This window comes from Epinephelus lanceolatus, chromosome 14 (assembly GCF_041903045.1).
Source record: "Epinephelus lanceolatus isolate andai-2023 chromosome 14, ASM4190304v1, whole genome shotgun sequence".
NCBI lineage: Eukaryota > Metazoa > Chordata > Actinopteri > Perciformes > Serranidae > Epinephelus > Epinephelus lanceolatus.
The window spans coordinates 26,935,831-26,961,974 of NC_135747.1; the positions used below are offsets into that span (position 1 = coordinate 26,935,831).

Consider the following 26,144-nt stretch of genomic DNA (forward strand, 5'->3'; position numbering starts at 1 on the left):
TTAATAACACATTACTGAATAAAATAATATACCACCCTAATAACAAAATAGTAGTGGTTTGTAAACGGCCAGTACAGAGAAACTAAAAGTTAATTGTGACTGACAGGTGTTCGTGTGTTAGCCATTAGCTCGCCACATACAGTAGCTCACCATTTATCTCAGTGAGCATTACCAAGCCTCTGGAACCACATGTTGTGTTTGTCTGGTGTGTCCAGGCTCTACATTGTTTTTTTTAGGGATTTAATGACAATGAGAAAAATATATAACAACGTGGACTCATCCCTTTAAGTTTGATCCACTCTCTACATTCAGTATCATCCATAAGTTCCCAAAGTAGAACAGCAAAACTGTGTGTGTGTCTCTTTGTGTAGGTGGTATATAATTCCTGTATGCTCTTAATCTTTTTGGAAACTGCATGTGGTTTTGTCTGACACTACACATCAGCACCAGGAAGGTGTAGCACTTCTAGCAGCTTGCGATTGAGGCATCCTCTCTCTCTCTCTGTCTCCATCTGTCTCTCTGTGTCTCTGCTGGCTGGGCTGCTGACACACTGGAGGATGACAGGTCAGCAGGAATGACTGCAGTATAACTGGAGCTGGGCAGGGCTTTACTGAACAGCCCGTCTGCTCCTCCTCCATATGGTACCATCTTCCTCACACATAACAACACATACACAGACACACACACACACACACGCACAGATACACCCGTAAACACTCCCACTAAGCCACTGCAAGAGGACGAGGGCGTTGCCTGCAGTGCGTGATGCCTTCAATGGCTGGTCTGTGACCCACACGCTATGATGTCACTTTATGATGTGGGGGTTGTGTGTGTCGGTAGTAGTTGTGGAAAGGGTGGATGAGCAGGGGGGGAGGACTGTGGGAAGCATTTGTGTGTGCCTGTAAGTGAATTAGGCCGGGGTGATTGTCTGTACCAGGTTATTGAGCTACAGGATGCTGCTCCTGCTGAGATGAAGAGGTCTAGTGGACAGACAGCTCACTCTGCTCTGTTAAAAAATGAATGAGAGAGGATTAAATCCACATAAAGTGGCAGAAAAGTGTGGAAGGACATCGGCGTATCTCCCTGCGCCAGACAGTATGGTACTGACCCACATAACGGAGGATCTCATTAGTCACCCAATCAGTCAGCTAGCACAGTTTTTCACTGCTTTTTGTCGGCCGTGATCAGACAGTCAGCGAGCCGGCACAGTGTCCTGTATGTCGAATAGAAACATTTAGCCAAGATTAAAGTCATTTTTTAATTAAAATATAAAATAATGTACTTATCAAATATGAATATTTGCTGGTTTTCTTAATCTCTTATCATAATAAACTGAGTATATTTTGGGTTTAGAGGCTCAGAAACACCAAAGAAGTAGTGGCAATGAAGGGCAACATCACCTCGAGTTGCCTGTGTCTTGACCAAAAATATGCGCTTTAACACAACACAAGGACTACAGCCAATGGCCAACTAGCACGTACGTTCTTCACCTGTGTGAGAGGAAATGTCACGTCACAGCAGCAGGCGACGGTGGTCTGTGTTCGTCATTCAAAAAGGGAAACAGGAAGACCAACAAGATGCTAATTAGCCAGTTAGCATTTAAACAACACAATCCAATGTTAAAAGAACAAATGATATTTACTCTGCGCTTGTGTGCAATAACAATTACTAACCGTTTCTGCTACAGAGCTCAATGGCTTGAAAATAATCTCACCCATTGTAGCCAGTTTGTGTCGATCTCATGCTCTCTTGGCTTTAGTTTGTTTGCAGTCCTCCCTTCCTTTTCTCTTCTTGTGTGCTGAGTTGAATTGCCAGTCGGAGTGATTTCATTCACCATTGGGCTTTTTAGTCTCCAACGCCAATTCAGCATGTTGAATCAGCCGAAAAAGCCATCAAGAGCCGACTAGCACCAATGGTGCGGGACACACTGCAAAAACTAGGGTGACAGATATTCACGGAAGGCCCGACTTTGACCAACGACCAACTGTCGGCTTGGTGTGTGAGGGCCCTTAGACATCACCTTGGATTCTGGAAACTTGTGATAGACATTCTTTTTTATTTCATGACATTTGACAAACAATGAAACAGCTGTGACCACGTACGCTCATGCCATGCATGCATTGCTCCTTTTTGCCAGTTGGCATTAACAGTTCATCAGCTGTCCTTTGGTTCATGACCAATCTTTCCACAAAACCATGGGCAAGTTTGTGAATCTATTTGGAAGGTATGCACCTCTTTGCCCAAGGATGCTTCAACATGCGGGCTGGAAGAGCTGGGGATCAAACTGCCCATCTCCTGATTAGTGGATGACCCACTCTACCTCCTGAGCCACAGCTGCACCTGTCTTATGTTTACAATGAGTCAATTATCAAAGTAGTCAATCACTGAAACATTTCAGCTCTAGATTAACTAATCAATAAAACAGTTTTCAGATGAATCAACCATGAAAATAACTGTTGGTTGCAGCACAGCAAAGCTAAAAGTTGTTTCAGATAAGCCATGATACTGAATAATAACTTGCTTTTCCACTTCCTCCTGTATCAGAACAAATATAATAGACTGGAATTTTGAAGGTTTAACAACTGTAAAAGCAGAAGATATCATGAAAGGAAAAGCACAAGGGATTTGTCCCTCCATTATTCTTGATTTTACATTTCACAAATAGCCTTTTCACACTCAGAGGTTGTTGGGTTCGTAGGTCAGTTGGCCTCTCATTGGCCTCTCATTCAGTTATGTGTTTTCAGTCAGTCTAGGCGGCTTAGAACGAGTCTCACCAAGCTCCACCACGGTCCTGTGTTGAACCAGTGTTCACCAGCACAGAGTGACCTGTGTGCTATTCTTTTGCACCAAACTTAACTTCTGTGTTTACACAAAAAGCAGGTCAGGCGGTGTATCAGGTCATTGCCTGCTCTGCGGTCAGCCAGTTAGTCGCACTTCCCAGCAGCCCCATCGACCCTTTTCCACCAAGAACACCCACACACTGTCCCAGGTTGAGTTATTGGTGTAGTAGAGGCAACACTATCAGTAAGATTAATTCTCAGTCACGCAGTAGGCTGTTTGTTGTGTCGTTTTTTAGTTTGGTATTCAGTCTGTCAACCCGGGAATTACTCAACGAGCTAGTCTACCAGTTAGTCACTCTGTGAGTTGAAATATACACGTGAAGTTTCTCAATAAAAGTAGGCGCTAAGCTGATTAAGTTCTGGCTCATTTTAATTATTTATATTCTCCACTCCATTGAGTGCCTGTGTGTAAACACCTTGATGTTAAAAGAAACACATAATCCAAAAAAACAAATATGAAGAACTTAAAAGTGTTCACTTGCGTATTATGCAAATTTCCATTTATGTAGATACGAGGGAAAAAACAAGTGATCATTTTATGTAAATCCCATCCCGACATCCTTGCTGTAATAAATCTCATATTCAGGATATTAGTATGCATGTAATTGCAGGCAGTGTGAGTGCACCATGCTGCTATTGTACAACAATCAATAGCACAAAACCCTCATTCTCCTGTTCAAGCTGCTCATGGCGTCCAAAACAAAAGCCAGACTATTATGTAGTGACTCTGCTACTCTGCCAGTCTCATTTCAACAGTTAACTTTCTTTTTGTTCTCCATGTTCTGTCCACTCTCCATTCACTCTGCAGTGGAGTCTGCACTCTCTAAACATTACACAAGCACTTTACATCAAGTCATCAACAGAAAGCACTGTGATAAAGAGGAGGGGGAAGGGAAGGAGACATGGAGAAGGGGAGAAAGCATGAACTATAATGAAGCTGTTAAAAAACTTTATGTAATGCCTGAATGTCTACCCCCCCCCCCCCCCCATCTCACAGGCCCTGTGAGAGCCTGTGGCTTGTCACACTGCAGGCCCCGAGGCCATTTTAATTGTAACACATTTATTTTCACATCTTTTTCTCAGAAGTGGATGTCATGAACCCTTTTTGCTCTCCTTTTTTCCTGTAATTATTTGCTGCTTTTGATAAGAATAGACACAATACGTCATTGTGTTGTCATGTTTATCCCATGGGATTTACCCCTCTGTGAATAAATGTCCATTTTTTTCTATTTCTCTGCATTCTTCTGCTGCTACCACCTCCGAATTTCCTAAATCTTGATTGCTGACAAAGTGGCACATTGAGCTTGTGACAGTGACCTCACAACGAGATGATTGTTTAGTGAGACGATGAGCGGCATATGTTTTCTGTGACAAGACACAATGAAATTGTTTTTTCTTTATAGCCATAATGCACGTATTTATGTTGAACCATGCTAGTGACAGGGAAGATGTGTAATAACACTTTTTTAGTCAGCTGTCAGTAATTGTGCTGCGTGTTCAAGAACTCCAAAAGGTCCTCAGATTTACCTCTTAAAGTGAGCATGAAATTTGGTTGTGACGTGAAACATAAATGTAAATGTGTCCTATATGTTTGTGTTTTGTGCAGAACCGTGAGCTGCAGATCATGAGGAAGTTGGACCACTGCAACATAGTCCGCCTGCGCTACTTCTTCTACTCCAGTGGAGACAAGGTCAGTGTGCTGAGTGTGTGTGAGAATTGTTTTGTGGCTGCGTAATGAATCAACTGTTAGTCAGTGCACAGTTTGGGCATTTCCATGTAAAGTTTTGACTGCACCAAAATGAAACATTCTTCATGCACTCTGAGGTAGAACAAGGAAAATGGTAAAGTCCTTATTTACATGTACATATAAATGGTTTGAAGCACAGATGTGTTTTGAGTTCACAGGGTCTTCATCAGGGCGATGATGAACAGATTTATTACATCTGGTACATTATACACACAAGATTGTGGACGTGAACAGTATTAAGTCATGTAAAGTGGTGACCACAGGTCCGAAAAAGACTTTAAAATGACTAGTTTCTATAATATTCCACTATTATTAAGAATATGACGATATTCTAAATGTGATACGATCCCAAATGTAGCATTTTTCCAATTAAGACGTGGGGTATGCTGAAATAATGGATCATTTTTTGGATGTGTATACAATGGAATATCCGTCTCAGTTGAGTTTTTACCACAGTTTGCGACACACAGCCTTTTGCCTGTTTACAGTCAGCTCTGTACGTTGTCATGGATGCATTGTACATAAACCCACTAACCAACAGTTTGCAAGGCTTGGGTAGAGATGCATGCCTAAAAGAAAAGCCCACGTTTCTGTTCGGAAGAAATAACACACCTACTTTTAAACATTATGAAACTTGGATATCAACAGGATTTTAGTTATGCACAATTATTGCAACATCGTCCTTTTCAAGAAGGTGGTGGAAGGAATGGAAGAGGAAGGCTGTGTTTGTACAGTCTAACAAGTCAGCCACCAGTGGTAAACTTTATAAAAATCATATCTTGATGCACAAGTGGTTCCAGCCCTTCCATGTGCATGCTAATCAGAGTATGCACAGCTGCATGTAAACGGGAATGTTAGTGGAATAACCATGTAAGCAGCCTAGTGAGAGCATTGTCTTTCAGAATAAGGGCAAAATGTGGAATATTTTGTGCATGTAAATGTAGTCTGTGAATCCATTCTTTGGTGTATCACAGTTTCCACTGTTGAAATAGCTCTTAAATTCACGCCTCTTCTTGATTTCCTGAAAAGAGGCAGCAAACATATATCTCTCTTGCTCTGCCTCAGAGTGCTTGAAGAATATTTCTTTCTACTTCTCTCGTTTTTATCTTCAAGAGCATGTTAAGGCTCCCTGGGCTTACTGTGTGTTTAAATGATCGGTCTTTAATCAGAGTAGTAAAATACTGTAGCTTTCTCCCATGCTCAAGACTCTGTCATGACTATTAATAATCACAAGCTCTGCCAGCTGCACCGTCTCCCATCATATGTCTTCCTATTAGCCTGTTTGGCCTTAATAACTTCATTAGTCCATAAAGAACATTGCGACAGGGAAGTCCCTCTCTCTGCCCGTCTCTGCCGCGGTCCCCTGGAGACTACAAGGCGGGACTATGTCATTCAACTAGCTGACAAACAGGCAGAGCTCCATGTGTCAAATATAGATCTGAACCTGGCAGACACACTGTTGGGACTATACCCATGACTCGGCAGTTAGGAATGCTTCCATGCTGCGCACCTACCGAGGCCAAGGAAAGCTGTGGGGGATTTTAGAGGGGAGGTGATGATGAGGCTGGGTGGGAGGAGAGACGACTCAGAGAGGGGTATGGAGCATCTATTTGCCGGACTGGAGGGTGTTGGTTAATTATAGACTAACCTGAGCCCTCCTATCTGTACTGTACGCTCCACCCAGCTCCCACCCCTCACCTCGTGCCATGTGCTCACTGACCTCTGGGAATCCTGACTAGTTCTTGGTATACTGACACAGTGACAGCGGTGACTTGTCACAGAAATGACCCCACACCTTCCCAACTTGACCTTTAAAATCACATTTTATTTCGTTGATCCACGACTTTTGTATCTTCATCACCTTACACCGTTTAAATCCCCCCTCTTGTGTTTCGTCCTTTCGTGTATCCATTTCCTCTCCCTCCTCCTCCTCCTCTTTCCCCTCACTGTATCACTGTGGGCTAATTATGGAGACTGGCACCGTGTTGTTGGTGTGGGGATTTACCACCCATAGAGCCTCAACTTAAGCCCCTTTCACACATGCAGTCTGTCCCTAAAATGTTTACGAACGTCTCCTGCATGAAGTCATGTGTGAACGGGGGCAGGCATCGATATTTGCCTTCCTAAAGATATCTCAGGGAAAATGCCGGCAAGGCTCAGTTGTGAATGGAAGCAGTGACATTGCAGGGACAAGCAGGTAAAGGGTCATCCGTGTGACGAAAGATGGTTTCACGTGGCGGGAGAGAAGCTATCACAAGACTCCCCTGAGTGGTGTGTATGTGTGTAGGGGTGTGTGGTGGAGCAAGAAAGAGAAAATGATGGTGAATGCGGGTAAAGTGGATGAGTGAGGGAGCGGAGCAGAGAAAAGAGATTTAGCGGTGAATTAACAAGTAGATTGTGTGTACAGCAGAGGCAGCAGTTTGTGTACAATCAATCAATCATTTATCAATGACCACACAGCTGAGCTTGGTGCAGTTTGCCCTCAGTAGAGCATGCTGGGTAAGCTCGATACAGCAGAATCAACATCATGCCACACTAGTCACATGACACCACAAGACAAAGTTGACTCAAGTTTTAGTGCTGTGTTCAGAGTCCTAAAAGTGGAAAAGCTATTTTTAAAAGGTGATGATTTGATGGTAATAAATAAATAAATAAATAAGTAAATGCTGCAGCTCTTCAAAGCCAACAGAGGTTTCATGCGTCTTGTTGACCGACAGCTGAGTGGACTGACGGGGGTTAGCTCTGGAGTGCCCGTCAACTCCATCCCAGGTGACTAAAACAAAGTGTATCCCCAGCCGAAGCAGGGAAAGATACCATAAGGGAGCTCCTATCAGTCTGCGCAGAGGGTGGAATTGATAGACAGCAACAGGGATACAATTCGTTGTCACGTATGCGTACATCCGGCATTGCCCCATCTTTAGTTTTATGCTGTTGGCATCCATAAGTGTTGCATTATTGCCACCTCCTTGATGGTATCTTGCCCCATCTATTCCGCAATTGCCATGTTCAAGGCGGGAATGTTCCTGAATGTATCGCATGTATAAATAGTGAAGATCACTAGCAGTACCTGAAGCGTTATCCCAGTAACTGACCGAGAACTGTAGCCGGTCTTCCAGCTTCATCGCCTCACAGCAAGACTGTTCCTGGTTTGTAATCGGGTTGGAGGGTTTGAACCCCAGAGTCTGTGCTGTGCATGTTCTCCCTGTGTCAGCATGGGTTTTCTCCGGGGTACTCCGGGTTCCTCCCCCAGTCCAAAGACATGCAAGGTTCATTGGTGACTCTAAATTGCCTGTAGGCGACCTGTCCAGGGTGTACCCCGCCTCTCGTTAGCTGGGTTAGGCTTCAGCACACCCGCGACCCCTAACAGGATAAGCAGTTACGCAAAATGAGTGAATGAATGAATATAATTGACATCCGTTCCCAGGAGAAACGACTCTGCAGTAGTCACATTTATCTACCGGCCCCAGCTCTGATCCACAGTGATGGAAACACGACACTTGGGTGGACATGGTAATTTTCACCCCTTTACACACTGCCACAAATTCTGTCCGTCTCCATCCAAATAGCACTGGAAAATCATTTTAAAGGGAGAGTGAATTAGTATTTAAGTGATAAAAGCTCTTTGGTGGAAGTAGGGTGTATGTGTGAGAGAAACCTCAGGAAAGAAAGGGTGGAAGGCTGGTGAAGTAGGCTAAAGGTAACTGCATCTGGATATGGAGGTCAATGGATGGTTGCAGACAAGTTGATGGATGGATGACAGATGTGTAATGTAGCAGAGGGCAAAGCGCAGATAAGATGAGGTCATGTCAGGTGTGTGTAGGTGCCGTTGCTGTCCTGATGGGAGGGTTCACACTGGGTGCAGCTGTGAGCCAGACTAGCACTGCTGCTACTGTAGCCGCCAGCATGTACACAGGTAGCCTTATGTAACCACTGGCATGTGGCGTGCTCGACACACACAGTGTGCTTTGCTTTTACCCTTTAACCACTTGTATAATCCTGTTCAAACAGAGGGCCACAGGTCCAAACAGCGTAGGCAGGTAGGCAAACAGCAGTTTGGCTTTTACCTCTTTAAAATACGCAGTGGCAAAGAGAGTTCCTGTAAGACGCTCTGCTGACACACAGTTGCCCTCCGCTGTGGTTGCTTCTCAGAATCACATCTACGTACACACACAAAAATACACAAGTGCTTTCAGTAACTTCACTTGATTCTCTGACATACAAACACAGGGCTTTGAGGTAAAACACTGTCGGGTGCTGTTTGCCCCCACCTGTCGTCAAGTGACCGTTAAGTCCAGTGCACTCAGCATTGGAAACTTAATTATTTGCCCAGAAAGTGAGAAACCAAGCAGTCGTCCTGTGGTGGAGTAATACTTCCTGACCCCAGGTTTCCTATGTGTAGCTTGGTGATTTGATTAATTCACTTTTATTTAGGAATATACAACAATATTAAAAATAAAATCTCTTTGACATAAGGCCACAAAACTGGGTAATAATGCCAAACCCACTAATGCTTGTATTGCACCTCAGTCTTATAGGTTTTCATGCTTGATCCACTGAGCTCATATTTATACCAGGGTCACACACACTCAGGGATCACTGCCCCTGGGTTCATTGTGTGGGCGTGACTTTGTGGTGATTTCATTGATAATTGCTCTAAATGTCTTTTTTACATTCAAAGCTCCTATTGAGTTTTTCGAATGAAGCTTCAAATGTCTGTTATCATATTTTATGATGTCATCACACTAAAAAAATACTCAATCCTCAATTTGAACATAGTGATGACATCAGCTTTAATGATTTCTCATATTGTTGACAATATGGTTCACTAAAGCAGAACATAAACTGAAATTGTTTGCCCTAAAGTCTCTAAATCTGTGTTAAAACCTCGTCTTAAATCCTTCCAGTTTATACTTTGTTCACACGGTGCGTATTTTCAATAAATGTATGCTTACTCAAAGTACCTCACGCTGTAATGCGCCTGGGGCAGAACGACATTACATAATAGTTGCACTGGCTGGTTCTGGGGCTTGAGGCAAAAATACTGAAGCTGCCATGTGTAGTCAGCTTGTTGCACTTTACATAATGATCACTTGAAGACGTACATACGCAGTGCACACAGAGAAGGGGGAGAAGTGTTTGGGTGGGCCTACAGCTTATATTTGCCCCGGGGCTCACCAGTGGCTTAATGTGTGCCTTATCATCCTAATGTTTCTCTCCAGTGGCCCAACATACAGTACACACACACACACATACAGATCGTTAATAATAATCAGACTGTGGCTGAACAGCATTGCATCTGGGTAATGAGCCAGGTCTGGTGTGTAGTTGGCAGAGCTACAGGATTTGCTGAGTGAGAGTTAACGGTAATGCGGTCAGGTAAGTTTCATATGAATAATTTCATTATTTCTGGGTTGAAAAAGGGACATGTAGGTTGGAATTTTGGTGATAAATGGTAAATATATTAAAATAAAATGATGATAATAATACTCTTATTGAATTTATTAATACTTTAATCCTCTGACTGCTGACTGTGTGTTGGCTCTTTTGCGCCACCTGGAAAATGAGAGCTGCTTCACTTGGGTGTGTCACGAACAGACATGTTACTGTAGAGATGTGCTGTTCAATATTATGAGAATAAGGAAAATATATCTATTTAAATTACACTCCTGTAATTACATCTTAGGGTGCATTCACACCAGGATAGTCCGGGGGACTCGGTTCAATTGGGCGGGGAATGCCAAAACATTTCACAACTTCATTTGGTTCGGTTCACTTTCACACTGCACTTTTTAAAGCGGACCAACCCACCTGGACAACGTCACTCAGTTACAACAGCTGCTTGTTTGGGGGTGGTATTGCCCGAAATGACCACTGACCAGGAAGAAAAAAAGCAGGAGGAAGAAGAAAGCCCGGCTCATCGATTAGCCAGGAACGGAAACGGAAATCCATCCCCTTCAGCCCCTGGATAGTCTGTTTGCATTTCCCACTGTAACGGAACCGCATCAGGGTTCACTTGCAAGTGAACCGAGCCCCCCAGTTTTCAAGCGGACCAGGGTTCGCTGGTTTGGTCCGCACCATAGTTCGAATGAGCGTTCACACCAGCTCCAAATGAACCGAACTATCCGTGGAAGCGCACCAGGGTTTGTTTAAAGCGGACCAAATAGCGCCAGTGTGAATGCGTCCTTTGTTTCTCAACCCTGTGATAGTCTGGCAACCTGCCCAGGGTGTCGCATCTCTCGCCCAGTGACCACTGAGATAAGCTCCAGTACACCCACGACCCTCCACTAGGATAAGCGAATAAAGAAAATGAATTAATTTTAGTTTCACATGTAAGATCTTTCCCAAAATGTGCTACCTACACAAATTTTAACAGCACATAGGCCCTGTTCTTGTGTCAGCGGGTCGGGTCGGGTTGCAAAACTAATTAGTCATGTATGTGGGTGGTGGGGCGGGTCAGTATTGCACAGTATTGCATGTTGCGTTTCCAGGAATTGGTCCTGAAAATCAGACCCATGCAGGACTCTGTCTCACATGTATCTGGCTGTGGCCAGGCACATATTTATAGACCTATTCTTAGATCTGTAGTATGTAAGTGGTAAGTTGTAGCTGTCTTCATTAGTGCATGTCATGTCCCTCTAGATCTTTCCGTGTCTGTGTCCCTTGATTTGACAAATTCATTTACACTGACCATTCCTGTAATTCTCTTAAATGCATCATCAATTGCTGACTTATGTAGTGTCACATATGGGAGTCATACTCAGGTACATGACCAGGCAGCACAAACCCACATGCTAAAATGAAACTGACGTGACTGCTGTATGTTGCGGCACATATTCCATCAACTCCCTTCTCCTACACAACATAGCACAGCGATTGTTGTTGATAGATAGCTGAGACAGCTGTTCAGGTGCAAGCAGTTTTTTCTCAGCAAATTAGAGGCTGAATTATTTAGCCAGCACGAAACAAGGAGCCAATCAGATCCCCGCCTGGCTAACCAGCTGGGAACAAGCCAAGGAAGTGGCTTTGTAGTGAGGCAGGAAGTGAGTCATCGCTGTTGCTAGGCTAAATATAGCTTTGATGGCGCTAGCAGGAGGCGGAGCAAGCCCTCTAGTCGTCACAAATGTTTTCAATGGGAGTTTTGCTAGTGGGTGCACACACACACACATGGCGAGAGGAGAGAGACACACAGAGAATGAGTGTTGGGGGGGGGGGGGGGGTGATGCCAGTGACAGATGAGTGTGTAAACTAAGGTACCATGTCTGAGAGCTGCTCATCATCACTGATATCTGCACCCGTTTGTGTCAGCCCGTCTCCCAGCCTGCCTCTCGGCCCCTGCGTTTCACTCAGTCAACATATATGAGTCTAATTGTCTGAGAGTGAGCGGGAGAGAGCAGTCAGGACAAAGCAGGGCATTGAGCTGACAGAAGTGTACCACACAGTCTGTCTGGGAGCTCTTCACGAGACCGGCTTGCTCATCGTGCTTCGCAGACCTGCAGGGAGCCAGCTCTGCCCACTGCCTGAGCTGCATGTCAGGCAGGCTGTTAACACTGCTAACAGATTGGGGAGGCGAGAGGAAACGGACAACCTGTCCTAGACCAAAAAGGAGGAAGAGAATAATTAAATTAATTTCGGATGAAAGCAGTTTGTTTATGTTTAATGGTCGATCACTGGTCGACAGTCACATGAGACACACATCCAGCTCCTCTCAAACACTGAGTGACCACCACACACCTTTCTACTCTGATATTCTATGTGCCAGTATGACTCAAAGCAAATGAACACTCCTGGCTGTAGTGTGGCGATATAAAAGGGTGTGTACAAATGCATATTAATCCACCACTGAAAGTAGTCCCTCCACGAATGCACTGTTTAGTGCTGTTAAATTTAAAATGACAGTGCCCAGCTGTATTTGGAAAGTACTAAACATGATGACAGAGCAGGGAGGTCAGAAAGTATTGGGGAGTGGATTAAACCATTGTCAGTTTTGGTATTTAAATTGGATTATTGAAAGAATATATTTTAAATGCTCATGAGTTACACAAGGGACACACAGCCTCAGCAAAGTGACGATATATATTTTATTTTTAATATTTTGTTTATTTTATTTTAATTTAATTTAATTTAATTTGTTTTTGTTAAATTTTTATTTATTTCAATTTTTATTACATTTTATTATTTTATTGCTTTATATTTACATACTTCTATTTCATACTCTTATTCTTACTCCTTTTAATTCTCTGTTCTTTACACCGGAGCGACTGTAATGAATCACAATTTCTCCTCGGAGATCAATAAAGTATTTCTGATTCTGATATTAAGAAACTTATCCTGGATTTGAATGGTGACATTTTGCAACTCACCCCAAAATAATCTAGACTGATAAATAGCACTACAGGTAAGAGGAGAAATATGCAATATGCTTGAAGTGTCCCTTTAAGCGAGCTCAAGCGCGTCCTCTGAAGGCTCGGCTGTTGCTCCTCACAAACCATCAGGGGACACACGAGCAAGCTGTGAATGCATGAATAAGAATGCGAGCAACTTCCTTTGTGGATCTATGAGGGGCTTTATGCCTAAAAATATTTACAAACTGTTTCCTTTCAGCACGAGAGCTATGAGCGTGATATGACTTCTAGGTCTCAAACAATGGATTCTCAAGAAACACCCGATGACTCAGTGCTGGCTAACTCTGGTCAGAAAGGAAAAAAGGAAGTGTTAGAATAATTGGGTGGAAAAGCCTCAAGATACAAGCATCCTTTCAGGGGTCAATGTGCTTCAGGGTAGAACGTGCACAACCCCGCCCGCCAAGCAGGAAATGATATCATTGTCTGTGGCCACTGTTGGCGCGCAGGCCTTTATGACGCATGGTTGTGTGTTTCCTACCCTCGGAGGACGAGTTCTATGCAATGGGTTCCCAGTTAGACGGTGAAAAGAACATATGTGACATCAGCTCACAAACAGCTTGTTTCAACAGGGGAAGACATGCATAACTGTAGACACACAGAGGAAGAGAACCTTCTCCAAGATAAATTGACATATTGGGCAGCTGGCATGAGTGCTTTTATTTTATTTTCATTGTTTAACTTGACATTACAGACTATGATAGTTAGTTTACACTAATCACCTGTGTGTGCATGTCTTTGCTTTGCTCCAACAGAAAGATGAAGTGTATCTGAATCTGGTTCTGGATTACGTTCCTGAGACTGTCTACAGAGTGGCCAGACACTACAGCCGAGCCAAACAGACTCTGCCCATGGTTTATGTCAAGGTATTTAAGTGTGTGTGTGTGTGTGTGTGTGTGTTTGAGTCTGTAATCATCATGCCAAGAAGTACCGTAAAACTCGGAATATAAGTCGCACTGGCATATAAGTCGCAGTCTATTTTTAAAGGTCTCAAACAGGGAAAAAAAGGTTTTATATTACTATTTGTTAATAAAAACGTTACGCAATAACAATAACCTCTTAAGCAGCTTTGGTTACTTTTCAGATTGCAATTTTCCAAACAACCTCTTCAGGAAATAAAATTATAACAACATCTGAGCCATAAAATTTTTTTTAATTAACGTTAAACTTCTTTTTTCTTTTTTTTTTCTTTTTAAAGAAGACAGTTTTACCTTATTAAGGCTCATTTATGCTCCCTTTACGTACGAAAATGTATACGTCCGTTTCAAACGATGTTATCGTCACTGCCCACATACTTCCATGTGCCCTTTACGTTGGCATGGATGTTAACCAATATATCCACCAGGAGGCAGCCCAGCGTCAAAAGTTTATGACAAAAACAAACATGGCGACTGTGGAGGAGATATTGATAATGTACCTCTTGCATAAAAGACAAAAACAGAGGCAGCGTTGTAGGAGGCGGTGGTCGGTGAGGCCGTTAATACATCGTGACTGGAGGACGGAGAATTCTTTTCTCTAGTACTGCTGATGAGAAAAATTGAATTGTTATTTCTTCTTTGTGTCTCACTAGAGCTACGTATCGGGTAGTGACAGCAACACTGCCCCCATGGTTCCCGGTGGTACTGCGCCGCTTGGCCCGTATCCGTAAGCTTTATGGAAATGTGCAGAAATACGGACGAAATGAACGCAGAGCACGGACAGAAGACTCCGTCCGTATCCGTATCCGTATTTAACGTTGAGCATAAATGAGCCCTTACAGTGTGGGCTGTAACTATACATAACAATATGGCGGCTTGTTCACTGGCAGGCTATGATGTCCGTCACAAATCTTTAGCTACGTAGCGCCATCTTGTGGGTCAAATTACCTATGCCAGCATTTACCTTGGTCTACAGGTCGCACTGGTCTATAACCCGCACCCAACTTTTCAGATTAAAAAAAAAGGGGAAAAAGTGCGACTTATACACCGAATTTTACGGTAATAGCATTAATGCTGTCTCTAAGGCTGCCCCCGACTAAGAATTTTCCTAGTCGACCAATAGTTGTCATTTAGGGCCATTAGTCGACTAGTCGCCTGCATGTTTACCATATTAATTTAATTATTAAATGATATATTTTGGGCGGGGCAACACAATGGTTTGAGTTGAAGGTGTGAGAAAGAATAGTATCAGTAACATTGTTAACACTGTGCTACATTACAGAGAAATACAAAACCATACTAATGAACCTTCATTAATATAGGCCTATATTTTATCTACAAGTGCACGTCACACACTGAGCGAGCCGCCTGTTAATGACGCTGTGGTCTAATGGGCATGTAGCTACTTCCATGTTTCAGATGATACGTCATGTTTGTAGTCGACCAATGAAGATGAGTTTACATATCACCTTGGGCTCGTCCTTCACCTTCTCAAAATGATCCCACACTTTGGATTTCCTGCCCGACATGTTATTAACTAGCCTGTGGAATAACCGCAGGTACCAGCCCTGGAAATTAACCTGACTTCTGTCTGACTGCTGAGCGTGGACACTTCCTGTGTCTGACCTTTCAAATTAAATTCCCACATGGTCCAGTCATATAGGTTTGGATTTATTTTAGGGCAGTGGTTCCCAACGTGTCCAGCCACGGGTCCAGATTTCTCCTTACTCACTAGTTCAAGGTCCACACAGTTTAATACATTCAGCGTCATACTTGGATTTGCCCAGGTCGTTGAGCTAATTTACTGTCTCTGTCAAGTAGCTGTCCATTAGTTACTCGATTTGCAGTGGGAAACGGCACTTCAAAGTAAAAGCTTTGTGCCAGAAATTCACTTAACCCAAAATACAGTGTGTTTGTTACAAACTTGACACGTTTATGAGTTACTTGCAGTCCAGAATGGACCTGTGACCCACTTTTGGACCGAGACCCACCAGTTGGGGACCACGTTTAGTAGAGATAGTCTGAATGTGAGATGTTTAGGGGACACCTGTAATTTGTAGCGACAGAAAATAATCTGGGTTACTCTTATGTTACTTAGTACTAAATTGTGTTAACAGCTACTGACACAACTTACCTCATTTATTTGACTTTCCTTAACTGTGTAAAAATAAGCAGCTATATCTCACTTCACTGTAACAGAGAATATTGTGCAGATGTCACATTATCATTTCCCATCTCTGACTCTAATATGATTTCACTGTGTAAAACTTGTCTTGTTTGTTTGCTCTGTGCACAAATCAGTTGTCACATACAGAGTATTTCTCTTGCTGTGACAGATGCATGACGCACACGTGAGAGTAAATTGCAAAGGCGGAAAAGTCAGTGCACATTGCCCGTCTCTTCAGTTTTAATGATTTTTCTATCTCTATGAAATAATTGAAAAAACACCTACGGTTAATTAGTCCCACAGAGCGGAGGAAGCACTCACAGTCACCTTTTAAACTACACGCAGCAAAATAAATATTCATCAGCACAGGAAATGTGGGATGAGCTGAGCATATTAACACAAAGACGCAATATTTGTCATCTCACAAAGACATAATGTCCTTCATTGAGACATTAAGTGTTAAGTACATGAAGATGTTGCCTGTTGACATAGAAACTTGTTTTTTGCATATATATTTTTCCAATCAGCAAAATCACCACATTGTGATTGAATCTGAGTGGAAAAAGAAGGCCTTGCAGTCGCAGACACGTTTTATCTTTATGAGTCCTCTGCAAGTTAACAAGGTTCAGGAGTTTGAAGAGGCAATGTGAGACGCCGTCGTCTAAACACTCGCTGATAAATATGTTACGTGCTTGACCCGGCTGAAGCTGATTCTCAAGTGGTTGTCTCCAGACTTTAACCCTGTTATGAAAACTGAGCTCGCTGTTTGCGTAGGTGTAACCTGGGTGTGTTTCTGTGTGTGTAGTTGTACATGTACCAGCTGTTCAGGAGCCTGGCCTACATCCATTCGTTTGGGATCTGTCATCGGGACATCAAGCCCCAGAATCTGCTGCTGGATCCAGAGACTGCCGTGCTCAAGCTCTGCGACTTCGGCAGGTGAGACTCAGCTACCGTGTCATATTCAGTCAACTCACATGTCCACTCACATGTACTACGCTGCCCACTACACTGCAAGGTAGAGTGGGTTGTCCACTAATTGGAAGACCGGTAGTTTGATCCCCGGCTCCTCCAGTCTGCTTGGGCAAAACACTGAACCCCACATTGCTCCTGATGGCTGTTCCATTGGTTTTTGAGAGTGTGTGTATGGTCACTGAGCAGCAGGTGGCACCATGTATGGTAGCTGCGGCCATCAGTGTGTGACTGTGTGTGTGAATGGGTGAATGTGACATAGTGTAAACGCACTTTGATTGGTCGGTGCAGTCTATTTACTGCCAAAACAGCTGTGCACACCTGAAGACCTTAGAGAATAAAAATAGATAAAATAATTTTAAAAAAGAGTAAAACTAATAAATTAATAATAAAATAATTTAAAAATTATAATAATAAAATTATACAATTAATAATAACCTAACAAAATAAAAAAAATAATGTAATAAATAATAACATAAATAAATTATTAAATAAATAAAATAATAATAAGGTAAAAAAAAGGTATATATAATTAATAATAACATAATAAAAATAATATGATAAATAATAATATAAGACTCCTGGATTGTGGTAGTAGGGAAAGAATAAAAAAAAATAATAAAAAAAAGTCGTTTTTTTAGATATTTAGATGTGTCACTAATTGTAGTGTGAAGAGTCCTGGCAGGGATTTGGAGGTGTGGACACTGTTGTCACTGGCAGTAGAGGTTGTCACTTGTGTGTATGATATTGCATCTGGTGAGTTTAAATGTGCCAAAATATTCCTTCACAATTTAAGCCATTAACTAAAGAGGTTACCTTGTGAAATGTATAAGTACGTGGGCAGTAGTTTAGTATTTTACTCTCTTACACACCTCTAGTACACTCTTCTGTTTCAGTCCTAATCACAACGCTTCTCTTTAGGTTCATATTTTCCTTCTTCTTGCCATTAAGCAGCAGAATGTGGTGATGGTGATGATTATGTGCTTTGATTCTGTGTGCAGTGCTAAGCAGCTGGTCCGCGGGGAGCCTAATGTGTCCTACATCTGCTCTCGCTACTATCGAGCCCCTGAGCTCATCTTTGGTGCCACTGACTACACTTCCAGCATAGGTAGGCTGAGTCCAGCTGTCACAACAAACACTTCAACCTTAAGCCTCAACACATAAGGAATGTTATATATTGTGATCTTTTCCCTTTTGGTGACCTGCCGTTTCCTCTCTAGATGTGTGGTCAGCCGGCTGCGTGCTGGCAGAGCTGTTGCTAGGACAACCGATCTTTCCTGGTGACAGCGGAGTGGATCAGTTGGTTGAAATTATCAAGGTAATGGCTGGGGTGGCTTGCAGCGTGTGAAGCACTGGGCCAAATCTGGCACGCAATAGGGTGCCAAGTGGCCTGCTGACCATTTTCTAATTCACATTGAAAATTAGTTGATAGACACTGGCAATATTTCTGTACTTTGAATGCAAATAAGGTGCCATAGTAGAAAAAAAGGCATCAAAACAGAGCTGATCTGTTTCTTTTTCACAAGTCATGAAGGAATTTAAGCTAAAGACACCCTCTCTCTCCTGCTCTGTCTGTCCTGTCCTCTCCAGGTTCTCGGGACCCCGACCCGAGAGCAGATCCGCGAGATGAACCCCAACTACACTGAGTTCAAATTCCCCCAGATTAAGGCACATCCTTGGACTAAGGTGAGTCAACAGGTACAGGAGCCCTTTTACTTCTTTAAGATCCACCGCTGCTGCATCTCTTTGTCTCCATGCTTGTATTGCCTACATGCCTGCATGCCTCTCCACAGCCATTTCACCTCATCACATCCACCCAGCAGAGCTTCATGGGGGAGTTAATAGCCCCACATCTGCTCTGGGCTTTATAGACCCTGACTGATAACACACAGGCTCAAGACTCAACCTCACACAGTTATCGTAAAACTCTTTTTAGCAGTATTATGTTGACTTCTTCTTAAACATGTTTTTTAGGTGTAGCTGAGTTTGTTGAGCCTGTGTTGTCTCAGTTACAGCACCATGTCCATCCTACTCAGTCAGTCCTCACTTTGCTCAGCCTTATCCATCAGTTATTAAAAGACAGGTTGACCTGTCAGTATCAGACTGTCACATTAGTTCTCCACTTCATGCGCTCATCTTGATGCATGTTTAAAGTCGTAGTGAGAATAAAACAGGTGGGAAACAGTGAAGGGACACTCTCTCTTCCTGGCTTCCTCTCAGCGGTCCCACCCGCACTTCTTGCATTGGATAACAGAATCATCCAATCAAGCAGGCAGCAGCAGCACATCCTCCTGTCGGCCTCTTGGGCGCCCTGTTGTGGTTGCTTTGTACAACTGCGTCCAGGCAGTGCTGCTGTTCACTGCTGCAGCAATCAAAGCCGTTCATTCATACTCATACAAAACATATGACATTGGACTGAATACAGTAGGTCTCATAAAATAGCTTTAGCTCAAGCTAGTTTCATGTGTGTGTCTTTGTGAGTGTGTGTTAACAATATTGGAATTTCTTCTTTTGTTTGACAACACTTCAAGGACAAACCGCTGACATTCGTGTTTATGTCTAACTGTTGTTCAGGTGTTCCGGCCGCGCACGCCTCCGGAGGCCATCGCCCTGTGCTCTCGCCTGCTGGAGTACACGCCCACGGCCCGCCTCACCCCTCTAGAGGCCTGCGCACACTCCTTCTTTGACGAGCTGCGAGACCCCAACGTCAAACTGCCCAATGGGAGAGAGAAGCCCTCCCTCTTCAATTTCACCACCCAGGGTATGCACACACAGAGATATTCTGTTTAACAGTGTAGAAGACAAAAGTAAACCAGCAAATCACAATCAGAATAGGTGCTGAAAAATTTTCTTTCAATCGACGGTATCAATGGATCTATCAATCTATCAGTGGTATGTAAAACCCCACTTTTTAAACAGCAAATTTGACAGAAAATAGTCCTCTGTATTTTGCCATCACATTATCAATAGTATTCATAAGTGGATGTTAAAACCTTTTGGATTACGTAGCATTATTAGCTCTTCGCGCTACAGTTTATTCCCGTCTCTTATTAGTACGAATCACCTCTGGAAGTTTCCATCAGTGGATGACGTATATAGTGATTTCATTCTGTGATCCATCCAGAAGTTGCAAGAAACTTGTTCCTTCTCTTTCAGAGTTATCCAGTAATCCCTCTTTGGCCTCCATACTCATCCCTGCCCACGCCCGCAGCCAGGCCGCCGCCTCCACCCCAACCAACACCTCTGCCACCACAGGTTAGAGCCGCGCTTCCTCCAGCTCGGCTTCAGGGCTCTATTTGCAAGTACTGGTTGTGACTTATGTTGGGGCTAAGTTAGAAAGGTTGTTAAGCTCTAGTGGTCAATACATTTCATTTCAGTTTCTGTAGATTTTAACTTAGGCTAAAAGTTGGTGTATAAAAAGCACCATGGGTATTAAACACTGCTTTACAGGTTGTTGCTCAGCTGCTCAGTTGCACAACATTGCAAAACACATACTTCCACACAGTTACACCTGGGAGTCGTCCAAAGCAACCTGTAACTGTTGGTCACTGAGCAGCTCCAGTTGGGTGTTAAGGATCGTGCTCATAAGCCTGGACTTATAGTGGTAGCTAAAGAAGGGAATGAGTGTTACCTATTCACTTTCCATGCCTATATTATCCCAGTTAACTTTAACGGTGATGTAAAGCAAGTTTACTGAAGGACATGTTTCACTCATCACTCTCTTTGTGTCTGGCCTTATGTACATTGGGGTACTATCATACGTCCTGACTGATTGGATCACAAGTGGACAGCTTTAAGTACAGGTGCACTCAAGATCCGATTGCTCAGACCACATTCAGAGGTGGTCTGGGTCACATTCTTTTAGCAGTGTGTACACTAATGTATCCTGGGCCACACTAAAGGACCTCCTACTCAGCTGACGTCCTTGCTTAACTGACTGTTGCTGCTGTTAGACAGGTTAGACACAGTGCTGAAGGACCGTCCCTGGAGCTGCTCTCTTTCCAGGCTGGCGAATGGTCTGCCCAGTTAGCATGAGCTAAAACAGCAGCAGCTGTTCGACATCCCAAACAGAGTGACACCGACACCAAAACGGCTCAGCTTTATCATTAAGCCTGTTAATAACCATGAGGCAACATGAGCTGCTTGAAATGATTCACGTGTTTATTTGCATATAGAGTAGGGGCCAGAGATTAAGTTGCAAGTGGTCACTCGAAATGTTCATGGAGATGTATTCTAATGCCAGGTATATCAACAAACAGACTAAAAGCTGTCCACTTGTGAACAGATCACCAAGGACACATGACAAAACCAAGTGTAAACAGGATCTCTGTCATTCTTAAGGTGCCTTTATTAACCAATCTCCTAACTAACTTTATGTAATTGATCATCATCTCCTCTCCCTCCGTCCACAGATGGCAGCAGTACAGAGCGAGGTCCCAGCACCACCACCGCCTCTGCCTCGGCCTCCAACTCCACCTCCTGAGCCCACAAGACGACCCGCCCCGCCCCGGTCTCAGCCCCAGCCCACGGCCTCTCCATTGCCCCGGCCAGGGGGTGAGCTCCGCTCAGCTCTGCTCTGCCCTGCTCTACTCCCTGACAGCAGCGGAGCGATGCTGACGCAGTCCGGGTTCAACAGCTAGCCAACAGCCCCATGCCACCACCACAAACCAAGCATCCCTAAATCTGCCTCTTTTAATCCCTGGCTGGCCCCTCCTCCAGCTGTTTGAACTCTACTCCATCCTCCGTCAAAGACGTCTCTCCATGCCCTTTCAACGGGGAAGGAAAGCGCAGGGCCAGAGGTGTTGTCGACTGTACTATTGATAAAAGTACACTGTACATGTATACACAATGCTAGCCTGCTAATGTTTGTAAAAGGACAATCTGTAGAAAAAGTCCTACGCTGTTCCCCTCGGCCCTCTCCCTATCTGGCCTTCCCTCTTTGTCCTCCTCCACATTGTCCCATTTTTCTGCATCCTCACCCTCTGACCTCTGACCCAATGTGTCCCCTGGCCAATCTCCCCTTTGGTTCCTCCTGTAGTGCATGGCCTGAGTATGGATAGGATCACCCGGGGGGGGGATCACCCCGCCCTCTCACTTCTCACCTCCACTTCCACAGACAAGGCATGAGGCTCACGCACGGGTATACACACAACCACACTCATAGACACACATCCTCACACACATGGGTGCATGAAGATCCTGATGTATGTGGAAAGAAGCAGTCCACTTGTGGGGGTTAAAGTTTGGGCAGGTTTATTTTTTTCTTTTCTTTGCCTGGGGTTGTTTTTAAATGGTTAGAAAAAGCTGTTTTACTCGACCTTGTTTTTAATTTTTGTTTTGTACCCCTGGGCAGATGTTTTTGGATTGCCATGTGCAATGGATGTGACATGTATCTGGTCCTGTGTGCTTGTATAATATATACATACAATACAAAACGAACATGCATACATACACAGTTTATATATTACTTTTCCTTATGTATAAAAAGTATATATAGATATATGTATATTAACTACAATGGTTCAGAAATCATTTATGGTGAGCTCATATCTGGCAGTGCAGTGGCAATATTTGCCGCTGCCTAAAGACAATAGATTTAGATAAGGTGGTGTTTTTGTTTTCTTTGCTGGAGTGTGGTTAGATTCCAGCAGTCACTTCCCTGTTCTCTCGTGTTGTCTGTATTAAGGCTGTAGATGCATTTTAGGGCATTGCTCTATTCCCCGTCTTTGTACGACATTGTCTGTAACAGTGTTTCTGTGACAGTGCAGCGTCCAGACAAACATCTTCTCCCCCTCTGCTCCCCACCTCCTCTCCCTCTCCCTTCCTCTTTTCTCTACGTCTCTGTGAAAAACTCAAGATGTTTCTTAACCCTTTTCTTTCCTCGACCCCTTGAGAGGTCCCCCCCTCGGCTCAGCCACCCCCCCCCCCCGGACTGTCTCCTGTGTTGTGACCACTGACTGAAGTGTTAGCCTAGCGTTCTTTCTCCTCCACCTGCCGCACATAGAGCCACTCGGTACAGTCTGTCGAAGCGTCTTATTTGCAGAGAATACTCACTACATTTAAAAAAAAAAAAAAAAAAGAAAAGAAAAAAGCTGAATTTGTATATACAGTATAAATGCTCCTCACCAAAATTCTGTATGACTTGTATGTTGTTTTTTTTTATGTTATGTTGATTCTTTTTTTCCATGTTGTTTAAGGTATGTATATATGCAGACCCATGTACTGTTTATGAGCAAAAACAAAGAGGGTAGGGAAAGAAATGAAAAGAAAAAAGATTAAAAAACAATCAGGGCAGAACTGATATGATGTTTATGGATATTGTAGATGATGTTGATGATCAGCTTTATCCAGCCATATGTTCAATCTTACCTGTACAGTACAGTAGATGACAGCTGTATTATTGTAACAAGAACTAGTCATGTATAGTGTAACTATAGTTTGGAGTGCCTTTGCTTTCATACACCTTCGCCTTGCCCCCCCCCCTCACCTCCCCTGCCATCACCCCCCACCCATCCGATTGTGACTCTCCCTTCGGTGCTGTTGAATGTCCTGCTATCCTGCGACACACACATTCACACCCTCCCACTTGATTTTCAACCCCCCGTCACTCGCACCTCTTCCCCTCTTTCATCGCACACTTAATGTAATATACAGTACATTGTTAATTGTAAGGATTATTTTTCCTTAACTGAAGATACAAGTAGATGAGTGTTTATTTTAATAGATGTTTTATCTTGGACACACATGCACGCACAAACATGTATACCACAGTCCTGGCATGGGCTCCGGGGCATGAAGTGGGTTGTACGGGGAGGGTCGCGGATGGCAGCAGGGGGTTAAAAAGGCCTCATATACTGTATATATACAATACAGTACAGTTTCTGTATTACTCACAGTGTTGGTTCTGTTACCAAAGCCAAACTAAGATGTAGTTGTGATGAGCCATCCTCAGAGGCAGTCTTGTTTCCTGTCTCTCTTACTCTTCTTCTTCTCTTTCTGGATATTTTGTTGTTCCTCTGTCCTCTTGCTTGTTCTCCTTCCTGTCCGTGTACTTCGGAGGGGGAATTCAGTAGCACCTAAGGGGTCGAGTCATGTAGCCTCTCTCCTGTCTCCTGCTTGCTGTAATTTTGCATTCATGAACGTGTTGCTACCCTCCACCGGAAAAGTTTGACCACCTCACCTTATCCCTGGCTCCAGTTCAATAAAAACACCACAAAGGTTACCAAAAAAGAAGTAAAGCGAATATATATGCGAGCATAATCTGTTATGCTAGCATATATATACCAGTTTGATATGCTAACTGGGGTTAAAAAAAGAAAAATCATAGAAAATACTACAAAAACATCCTGTATAACAGTACTACTACTTGAATGCCTCTGTTTGTGACTGAAATTTTTATTTCTTTTGTTTATTTTTTTTTCTGTTTGTTTTGTTTTTTTCTTTTGTTCTGTGAAGGTATGCTAAATGTGCACCTCTGTAAATATTCCCTCTGCGTGCTCTGAGGAATAGTTCCCTGGTACTGTAATTTGCATTAAATAAAGAGTAGGATAGCCTGGAAATGATCAAGCTCCTTGTCCGCTCCGTCTTCTTTAAGTGAGAGTTCACAATGGACGTCAGAGTCGGTATGTATAAAGCCTGTTCAGAGTCTCAGTCATCATTTATGACCCACTCTGAGTGTGTTGCTGTGTATTTTTTAAAATACATTAAAAGTAGACACAATAATTAAGAATAAAATTCAAGGTGCAATGCAAACTACAGTAAATCCATGTGCCTAACATAACAGAAGCAGTATGTACACACTGCACAGTACAAAATACAATATAAAAAACACAGTAGCTGCCTTGTACAGTGACCAAGTTACCAGTGCAGGTGCCTTACATAATAAAAACAGTAAGTTCACACTGCACGGTATTGAATACAATATAGAAGGCATAATAATCATCTTAAAAAAAGACCAGATTACCCATGCAAAAAAACAGTAAGTGCACATTGCATGGCCGAAAAACAATATGAAGTACAATTACTGTATTTTTCAGCCTTGCACAATAAACAAAGCAGGCACAGGCTGCACAACACTATTAACAGTAAGAAATATATAATAACTACATTACACATGGCAAAGTTAGCAGCACATGTACCCACGAGGGTAACTGCAGAGACTCAGAAGCAACAGCTACATACTATAAAAAATGTGATTAAGTTGAAAACGAATACAAAATCTGTGACAATTCTTTCACTACTTAGGCTACAACATGAAAAGGTTCACAAGCTGATGGCTCCAGCATGAATATAATCAAATGTTTACATTTGATTGTATGTAGGTGTGATTCTTCCAAATGTTAACATTAAACACATTTATATTTATATGTATTATAGCAAGACCATGAGTCTGCAGCAGTGATATTTAAATCACGGGTACTGGGTGGCCCACTGACTGTTTTCTAATTCACAATATTATTGTATTTTTTTGTACTTTGAATTAAAAAAAAAAAAAAAAATCTAGGGAGGGATCTGTCAGACTCCCTTACAGAGTCCTGGATTAAGCCCATACTGCCACCAGACCCTTGAAATGCCCCCAACTGACCCCTGGCTTCATTTCATTTTGCAAAGTGGCCCCCAGGCAAAGCAAGTTGAGTATCCCTGGTCTATAGACCGAGCAGCTCTGTGAGCTCTGTACTAAAACACAGCAGCGCTTTGAGCTAAATGCTAACACCAGCATGCTAACATGATCACAATGCCAATGCATACATGCTAATGTTTAGCAGGTGTAATGTTTACAGTGTTCACCAACTTAGTTCTGTGTGTTAGCCGAGTAACATTTGCTGATTGGCACAAAACAAAGTGCAGCTGAGGCTGATGGGGATGTCATTAGTTTTGCAGTATATGGTGATAAACTGAAGTACAAAACAAATGACCAAATGATGGGGCTTCATGAAAAGTCAGAGGAGCACCAAAGTTCTTACAACATATCCTAAGAGGAACATGGATGTCAGCACCAAATTTGATGACAATCCATCCAGTAGTTGATTCCACCACAAGCACTAATGTCAACCTAATGATGGCGCTAGTGGGAAAAGAAAGAAGAATACCAACACCAGTAAACTG

General features: G+C 43.1%; 1 protein-coding gene across 2 annotated transcripts in view; it reads left to right on the forward strand.

The window, feature by feature from the left end:
* The window catches only part of gsk3ba (glycogen synthase kinase 3 beta, genome duplicate a), a 43,086-nt gene extending 19,955 nt beyond the window's left edge, over positions 1-23,131 (forward strand). The window contains exons 3-11 of one of the 2 annotated variants that reach the window (XM_033617050.2): positions 4,447-4,530; positions 13,742-13,852; positions 16,876-17,006; positions 18,041-18,147; positions 18,260-18,357; positions 18,630-18,725; positions 19,614-19,800; positions 20,196-20,294; positions 21,452-23,131. In XM_033617050.2, the coding sequence (XP_033472941.1) occupies positions 4,447-4,530; positions 13,742-13,852; positions 16,876-17,006; positions 18,041-18,147; positions 18,260-18,357; positions 18,630-18,725; positions 19,614-19,800; positions 20,196-20,294; positions 21,452-21,522 (984 nt within the window). In that variant the 3' untranslated portion in view covers positions 21,523-23,131. Of the gene's footprint in view, positions 1-4,446; positions 4,531-13,741; positions 13,853-16,875; positions 17,007-18,040; positions 18,148-18,259; positions 18,358-18,629; positions 18,738-19,613; positions 19,801-20,195; positions 20,295-21,451 lie in introns of both variants that reach the window. The other variant, XM_033617049.2, reaches the window with a different exon arrangement.
* The last annotated feature ends 3,013 nt before the right edge of the window (positions 23,132-26,144 follow it).